General features: G+C 35.1%; 1 protein-coding gene across 1 annotated transcript; it reads left to right on the top strand.

Annotated features, from left to right (window-relative positions):
* The first annotated feature begins 1297 nt into the window (after positions 1 to 1297).
* LOC124891960 (glutaredoxin-C8-like) lies at positions 1298 to 2037 on the top strand. The gene is made up of 3 exons (XM_047403476.1): positions 1298 to 1366; positions 1479 to 1844; positions 1963 to 2037. The coding sequence occupies exons 1-3, from the start codon at positions 1298 to 1300 to the stop codon at positions 2035 to 2037; spliced, it is 510 nt and encodes a 169-aa protein (XP_047259432.1).
* The last annotated feature ends 7618 nt before the right edge of the window (positions 2038 to 9655 follow it).

Genomic DNA, 9655 nt, shown 5'->3' with positions numbered 1-9655 from the left:
AAGATTAATCAAATTCAGTGTTGACCAGATTAGTCAAATTCAATTGCGATCCAATATTGTTTCTTCATTTCTCGTATGCTTTGACGTGCAGACTCGAAGTGGTAAAAGATCCATTACAAATGAAACCATAACAATATAATTAATTATCTTTGTACATAAAGATATCAAGTATTTTCTATGTCTCAATTTATATGAGCTGCTTTTCTTGTTATTTAGTTCAAAAAAGATGATATATTTCTATATTTAGTAACAATTTAACTTTTAAATACCTACTTTACCTTAAATGAAATGATTTACGATCACACAAATGTTTGTATTAGACCACAAGTTTTTAAAAAAAAAAAATCATAAACTTCGTGTCAAATTTAAACTAACTCGTATAAATTGGGACAGAAAAAGTAGCTTAATTCATAAAATTAAAATTGTGTCGCAAACCTCTCAAATTTTTTTTTTATTACAAGTGTTGAAGTAGTAAAAGGCCATTTATAAATTAAATTTTTAGTGTGAACACGTGACTTCAGTAACTATTTAATTCTACCAAGTAAAGAGTGTATTACTAACTCATTCTTGAAAGATACTTTGAAAAAGATGTAAAGCATACTTTCTTGATTAAGTAATTCTGGAAGAACATATATCGTTATTGGTTGGTTGACAGAAGAACGAAATAAGTAGGATATCTCATGGAACTATTTTATCTCACTTGCTATATAGGATAGTAATCCTCTTCCATCATTAGCTAATACCTCATACCTAATATATATGATAAAGCTAATCTCAAATTTTTTCATGGATTTATTATGGGGAAAATGTGCAAAAAATACATGTACTTAGCGAAATTTGTAGTTACGCACTTTGAAATTTGAGGGATCCTATGAACCGCCTAGACTATTTTATTTACCGTATTTAACTGGCATATATTTGCCTCTTGTCAAACATTTTTTTTCTCACGCGCTCAATGAGCGTCAAATACACGCAGTAGTCCAAGTTCCAAATATATACATGTTAAATATGGTAAAAAAAATAGTCTAGGGGGGTCATAGGACCCCCGCAAAGTTCAGGACGCGTGATTGCAAATTTCGACAAAGTATAGGCATTTTTCGCACCCTTTTCCCAGTTATTATACTTAACCAATCTATCAAATAACCTCTTGATGACCTAATTGACTATGTAAAACAATACTTAGAACAAAAAAAAGAACACCATTTATTTAGTAAACTAAGGGAATATAGATGAAAATAGTCAAATGAAGAAAACATGTAGTCAAATAAAATCCAAAAATAGTTCATAATTAGATTACATGGATCCAAATAGCAGTTGTGATAGTACTGGTACTACGTTGACAAAAGTTGACGTTAGCCTTTCACTTGTAACAACCTATATATTCCATTGTATTGTGTCTCCACTTACTCACACACACATACTTTCCCCACTCACCACCACCCACCCATTGACACCATGCATCGAACAAGTGCTGGCAGATTCTCTGTTACACCCACAGCAGGCGGACAAATAGTGATGAATCAAGGACGCCTCCAGGGCATCCAAGTAATCGTAGAAAAGGAAAGGCGATAACAGGTTTCGACAAGCTAATAGCTGAAAATGTGATACTCATTGTATCGACGAGCGAGTGTTGCATGTGTGCCTCAGTGAAGAGCTTATTGGTGTCGTTGGGGGTTAACCCCGTGATTTTTAAGGTGGATGAAGAGGATAAAACCTCTGTGTTGATAAAACTAATAAAGATGAATGAAGTTGCCAGCAGTGATACTAGAGAACCATGGGAGTTGCCAACAGTGTATATAAAAGGAAAGGACTTAGAAGGTGTTGATAAAGTAATGGAGAGTCATGTAAATATTGAATTAGTCCCATGCTTAGAGAAGCTAGAGCTTTATGGCTTTGAATTAACCTAAATAGTTCTTTTTTTTCTTGTTTTAGTTTCCTTTTTTTATATGATATAATTTGCAGTTAAAGTATCCAGTTAGTTATGTTGTGATATTAAATGTGAAAGTTATGAATAAAATAAAACTCTTGAAACAGTAATTCTAAATCATTTCCAAACAAAATGAAATGTTTGATCAAGTGAACTACAACTTCTAAAAAAGGAAATGACACTTTTGCTTGTTCAATTCAGAAAACCTAAATATATCAGTTGGTTTTCAATTTACTCCTATTATTTACTATAATCATTTCTCAATTCAAATGAAACAGTGATTCTAAATTATTCCCAAACCAAATAAAATGTTTCAAGTGAAGTATGGTTTCTAAATGAGGAATTGTGGCATACTTTTTTCACTTGCTATAATAAAAATAAAAGTTGACTTTGCTTATTCAATTCAGAAAATCTAAGAGATAATTTATCAATGTGTTTTCAATTTACTCTTATTGTTTACTATAATCATTTCCTAAAATAGTAAATTATTATATTCAAAATGTGATATATTAAAATTATGATTCTATATTATGTTTACTCCTATTATATTCTATTTGTTGTTCCTTAAGGCCTGCCAAGTTAATATGGAACAAATTGTAACACCCCGCATTTTTGAACTAGAAATCAAACTGTTGTTCCTATGTATGTAAGCTCTAATAGAAATTATTTCCAAGTGAGAATAAATATCATGATCTATATCCTTGTGTGTGAAGTACTTTTGAGGTGAAAAATATTCATAGGAAGCACTTAGAGAAAAGTTGAGCTAAGAACCTTTGATTCGGCTAAATTTTTGTTTTCGATGTTACAGGGGTCTACTTTAAACGTGTATAAATTTTGATACACATAGAATTTTGAAGATAAATACCCATAAAAATATAGATAATTGGCTTAAAGAGAGTTAGATGGTTGACCGAAGAAAGTATGAGTTGAAAGACTCAATACTAGAAACCGTGATTTACTGACACGAGGTTATGGTACCATGTTGTGTGGCCGTATGTACCTTGATTTATGTCATCCCAATTTGGGACTATGGTTAGGATCCATACTTTGTGGTCTTTTGCACTACCATGACATATTGATTTGATTGGGGATCATGGCATCATGCTGTATGATCTTATGTGTCTCCCCTTACTGATATTCCTATCCTTGCGACAAACTTGGATTGGAGGCTTGGCCGCTGAGTCAAGGATGGATTTCATATAGCCCGTGAAATTACAGATTGTAGGGTTTACCATCTAATTCAGAAGTAACATAAAGAGTGGTTCATGATTACAACGAAGTCCTTCAAAGTATTTAAATTATGCCTATGTGTTTTTGTTATATCATATGTAAACTATTTTTATGAATTGATCTCACTTATGTTATATAAAAGCACGTTATTTTGGATTGCTCTGCGTACCAGTACATTTGTATTGACCCCCTATATTTCATGATCTGAGACATAGTCTCGGATTCTCGCTAAGCCGTAGATTGATCTGTCAAAAGTTTACAGTTGGTGAGCCTCCCTTGTTTTGGAAGGCCATGTATATGGAAAAATGTTTTTTAATTTCAGTTCATGGTCCGACGGGGAGCCTTGTCCCAGTTTTTAGATAGATGTTGATTTTCAGTTAGTAGAGATTTAGTAAACTGGTGTCGTGTGTTTTGAATTTTAAGAACTTTATTTCGTATGCATCAAATGAGTGATAAGATTGACCATGTTTTCGTATGTTAATATTATGCATTTCTTTACATTGTATGAACATTATGTATGATTATCAGATAGAAAAGGGCGCTCGGACCTTCATGGTTTGGGATGTTTATCATGGCCAGGGTCTCAATTCGGGTCATGAAAAACTTGGTATCAGAGCATGGTTCATGATACCAAGGTTTCTTTAAAATTACGTTGGGTAGAGTCCTGTTTATGGGTATGTAGCGCACCACACTTATAAGTAGTAGGCTACAAGGCATTTAGGAATGTTTCCCTCTCTTCATGTTCAAGTTTGTGCTATGGAACCAGAATGTTCCTCTTTCATACTCTAGTTCATGATATGGCATCGTCCATATAAAAGTAAGGTCCCCCAATTCTTTCCTTACTCTGATGTTCTTAGATATGTCTCATTCTCGAGGTGACTCAAGTGCCGAAGCTTAGAATTTGAATGATGTAGTCCTTTCTGATTGACTCATAAATGATTATGAAATTGCACAGAGACTTGAGAGAAGTCCATTAGTGCTTTAAAGTGTATTTATTTAAGCTTATAACTTTATCTATATCAATCGTATGTTTGAGCCTGAGATATGAAATGTATTTAGTCCCTTTCAAAAAAATTTTTGTTGTAGATGTCTTACTTGAGGTTAGTGATTTATGTCAGAATGTTGGAACAATATCTCCACCCGAGTAGCAGTATGTGTTAAGGTATCGTACCCTATTAGTAGTAAGATAATCCCGAAGTTAGTGATATGAAGTCACAAGGTTAGAAGTCAGGGTGAGGGTGACTTTTACGTAAATAAATAGTTGTTGAGTTGTATAACCCTTGATTGAGAGGTAGGTTGCCATTTTATAGTGATAGACTGATGTGGCAGCAATGTTTGTAGATTGTATGGTAGTCTGTGGAGGGAGTGTTTAGATATGATTAGTGCTTATTCAAAATAGAAAAGAAACTCAGAATGGATAGTTATGGTAGTTGTAAAAATCACATATAGGTTGTGAATAGAAAGAGGTAGATTAGTCAATAAGTTGTGGGTAGAGACTCATTGGTTGGAATGGAATTTGAAGATAGTCTAATTGTATACATGGGTAAGTAAATATGATGCGAGAAAGTAGGGTATGTTAATAGATGGTAATGGGTTATACTATAAGATTAAGATCGACTGTCTTTATTATGTGACTTTAACCCTCTTGGTTATTGTTTCTCTAGTAGTTGTAAACTAGTACTACATGTGAGAAGATATGTAGTAGATTTTGAGGTGTAGTAGTAATGTCGTGGATAGGATAAACTTATGGGCCATAGTTAAGTGAAATATTAGACTTGGGTTGATATTTCCATTCGATTGATTAGTATAGTATATGGCATGCCCCATATGATTGGTGTTGTTAGACAATAGGCTTGAACAATAGATGTGGAGTATAGTGGTGAGAATATTAGATAAAGATTGATGATGTGTATTTTGTGGGAATGAACTTGTAGGCTTGATGTGAGGTGTGAAATAGCCTAGGTTGGAAACTTGTGGAATAATGAGTGGTCAATTGTGATGTATATGTATACATAAGAACAAGAGTAAAACGATGAATTGTGGTTGAATCATTAAGTGGATAAGAGCGGGAGTATATAGGAATAAGTTGAACCTCGAGGTAACGTATTGTTAGATAAGGCATTAGCTGTACGGGTGTAATGCGAACTTAGATTTCGTTCTTGAATCTTGTAGTATGGAGAAGTGTGGGAAGTTGTTTGGTGTTCTTTAGAGTAGAATTCAAGAGATATAGGTAGGCAATGTGCGCCTTTGGTATAGGTTTACAAATTTTGTTAAGTTGTAAGTTGTGTGATTAGAGGTGTAATACTAGTATTCTAAGGAATTGAAGAACGAGTGTTAAGTGTTTAGAATCATGGGTGTCTATGCCCATGATAATGGTAGTCGTAAGTCGATGAATTTGGGGGTTAGAGGAAGTAATGATTAGTGTCCCTGAAGGGGGATGTCCTAGAAAGGATTTTGTGTCTTTACATTAAAATTATTGAGGGGATTCTAGCATCTATGTGCATGTTGATACCCCTATGTAATGAGAGTTGTGGGTATAGATTTGATGAGGGGTTATATCCTCAAGTTCAGGAGTGTAACTTTGATCTAAGGGGGAGCTGATAGATTAAAGTGGTTCCCAAATTTTCTTGTGGTGTCAAGTTTCAAGTAAGAGTCATGATAAACCTATTCCTATTCAAGCAAGCTCCTCCTACGTCAATTTAAGAGGTCATTGTACCAATGTCTTATGTATTTAAGTCTTACCTATGTCTAAGGTTTGATCACTCTATGTAACTCATGTCATGTCCCGACCTCCAAAGTAGAAGCAATAATGTTCCTAGTGATCCAAGATTCCAAGTATCCCAACCCTATGTTATATTGCTCACGAACCCTAAATCTCTATCCCAAATCATGCTTGGTTCTAAGGAACTATGTTTTTATAAGTTAATAATTCATTTATGTCAAGATTAGCCAAAATGATAAAGTTGTGCGAACTCATGACTACGTCAACTTTGAAAAAAATTAGAAGCAATAGTTTCAAGTATACATCCTAGTCTCAATCATTGACTTTATGAATTCTAAACTTATGTTATACGACTCGTGAAATAAGCGCCCGTGTTCCTCACTGTGGTCTGTCTTAAGAACTCGTGCTATGTTGAGTTATGCCAGAGCGACTCTCTACTTATAAACCAAACACTTGATATATGAAGCAATTCATGTCTATTGAATCATATCTTCACCTCATGTGCCACCTTGGGTAGATTAACAGATATGGGTTGTAATTGAGTAGTGTTTGTCCCATTCATGATACTTGTACTCGGGTGATACAAGAATAATAACGAAAATAGACTTATGTGGGTGTGCATTGAAATCATCCAAGTGTGTGTGCAAGATAAGTGCAATTAAGTTCTTAATACACACCAAAACAGTCCACTATTCTACACTAGAGGGGATCCTATCTCTTAAGGGTATAAGGGACATTTTGTCTTCCATTTGCAATATAATATGTAAGGAACATTCTAGGGTTTCATGAGTTGGTTTTTGAATGTTGAATATTGTAGAACACACTTGAAACACTCAAGTTCTCTCTCACTAGACACTTGGCCGAAACTAGGTTCATCAAAAGGGTGGATTCTCTTTTGTTGTTTGCTTGCTTGGATTGTGGGGTGCTTAACGGATTTGGAGTCCCTCTTGTGTCCTATGTATAGTGTAGGTGTTTCTACTAACTTCATTAATGGTCTTAGTGTTTAATATACATTTTGGTTCTTAGTCATTATAGTAGTGTATGTCTCACTTCCTATCATTTACTTTCTTGTAATCTTGTAATGTTGATATCTTGTAATTGTGAATCCATTTGTGTTGTTGTTGTTATTCATAGCGTTGTTTCTCCTCTTGTTCATCTTATTGTGTTGTTAATCTTAGTTTGGGTTGGCTGATTTGGTGTTCAAAACACCCATAAATATCGTATTCTTGTGTTGTTCTTGAATCCATGTGAGGTCACCATTTGGTTCTTGGTTCCTAGTGAATTTTTGGATTGTTTGGTGTGTGAATTTAGTGTTCCCTAGTTAGTCTTGTATCATTTGGTATCAAATCCATCTTTGATTTTATTCTTACAATACCAATCTTGGGTTTTCTTGCTAAGAAAAATAAAGACGTGTTCTTGAGTTTGAGATCTTGGCCGAGAAGTTGAACTTGTTGTTGTTGTATCTTGGACGAATGTTGTGTGTCTAGGTATAGGATTTATTTTCTTGTTTTGTTGTTTCAAGTGTTAGTATTCTTGTCCATTAACACTTTGAGTCGATCTAGATTTGAGCTTTAAAAATTAATGTTGTTGTTGTGAACAAGGCCATGGCCGTGTGTCGAAGTTGTTGTTCTTGGACATGTGAACTTGTTGTTATAGTCTTGGTTAGACGTTGTTGGTGTTTTTGATCTTGATAAAGTTTTTGTTGAGTTCTGGACATTCATCACAACCTTCACCCTTGCTAAAACCGAAATACAACACCAAAAAGAACCTTGGTCGTGTGTTGACACTAAAATTGGCCGTGGGGTAAAAATTATTGTTGTGTTGTTGATGTGTTCTTGAAGTTTGTTGTGGTGTTCATCTTGTTCTTCATCTCATCTTACAACTTAAGACAACCAAAAGTGTAATATAGATTCAAAAAGGTGAACCTACAAGTCGTAATGTTGTTTGTGAGAAGACTTGAGGCATCACTTCCTTGACTTGACATCTACTTTTCAACCACTTTCCTTGTTTCAAGGGGCCTTGTTTTGTGGGAATTATACAAAGTCGGGTTTTACCTTTTGAAAATTAGACTTAAAGGAGATTTAAGACATATACTTTCCCTCCAAAACCAATTGTTTCCATTACATAGTAACTAAAGTTTATAAATCCAACTAGTGACTAATTGTGGGGCCACGACCAATGGTATACTGCCAAGTCACCCAAGTTACTGTTCACACAAAAATTTTAAGCTCAAAATTTGATCTTTTGGTTTTGTTTTGTAGTTTCTTTTGTTGATTCCATTACTAACTTACAAGCTAGTACTAGATTGTAAGTTAGCTTTGAACCCGTTCTTCGTGTCTATGATCCTTTGTGTGTCTTAGTCTTTTGAGTCTTTTGAGTCATTGTAATACTTGGTCCACCTCTCAACGCCTTACGAAGTACAAGCAAACTTACAACACTTGTGTGATCAAAAGTGAGAAATTCGAGAGATAAAAAAATAAAGAGAGAGTGTGAGGACCATTCTTTGAACAACTAACTTGTCTGTTGTTTTGTAGGTAACTTCTTGGCTACAATGGACAACAATGCTCTTGGTGCTATATTGGCCGGACTTCAAATGATCAACCGAAGCATGGAAAGTATGCTCACGACTATGACCTAAATCTGAGGAGACCTGTCCTCAATCAAATGACACATGTCTAATATGAATGAGAGGTTGGATCGAATAGAGAGTCGAAGGAACTCTCGTGCTTCTACCCCTCGACTCTATGTTTCCTCGAGTGGACATGACCAAAACACTTGCATCACCATTTCCCCCGAAACTTTGCCTACAAAAGTCAAACCTCCAAGTTCACTATAAAATGCCATGAGCCAAGTTACCAATTACCCTCAAAAACCGAGAACAAGGTAGACCACTTCTCCCATAAGTTGATCAAGTCTAACAAGAAGGACTTGGAATCCAATTCCCTCCCATACAAGATCCACAATCAAATATCCACATTATCAAAATAGCCCACTCAACTGAAACTCCACTTCACCAAAACCGACATGTCAACATAGAGGAGTATGAAAGAAAAAGGCATGAAGTAAATGGAGTCTACGATGATGCTTATATGATGGAAGGAGGCTTGAGTCGGATAATATTGAAGCAAAGTCTCAATATGGAGAGGAAACTGAGGTTCAAAATGAAGATGTTGGCTGAGACTTGTTAATATTGAGCTCTCGGGTTCTTTATGTTTTGCGAACTATTTTGAGTGATTTTTTTTAAAGCGGCCAATTGAATGAAGTGAAGCCGTGAATTTGTAGGCAAATTCCTATCAAGATGGAGAGGATGATACAAGAATAATCACGAAAATGAACTTATGTGGGTGTGCATTGAAATCGTCCAAGTGTGTGTGCAAGATAAGTGCAATTAAGTGCTTAATACACACTAAAACAGTCCACTATTCTACACTAGAGAAAAGCCTATCTCTTAAGGGTACAAGGGACATTTTGTCTTCCATTTACAATTTAATATATAAGGAATATTCTAGGGTTTCATGAATTGGTTTTTGAATGTTGAATATTGTATAACACACTTGAAACACTCAAGTTTTCTTTCACTAGAGACTTGGCCGAAACTAGGTTCATCAAAAGGGTGGATTCTCTTTTGTTGTTTGCTTGCTTGGATCATGGGGTGCTTGACGGATTTGGAGCCCCTCTTGTGTCCTCCGTAGGGTGTAGGTGTTGCTACTATCTTCATTAAGGGTCTTAGTGTTTAATATACAATTTGGTTCTTAGACATTATAGTAGTGTATGTC

Source organism: Capsicum annuum, unplaced genomic scaffold (assembly GCF_002878395.1).
Source record: "Capsicum annuum cultivar UCD-10X-F1 unplaced genomic scaffold, UCD10Xv1.1 ctg4269, whole genome shotgun sequence".
NCBI classification, from domain to species: Eukaryota; Viridiplantae; Streptophyta; class Magnoliopsida; order Solanales; family Solanaceae; genus Capsicum; species Capsicum annuum.
This window is presented reverse-complemented; position numbering and strand designations above follow the sequence as displayed.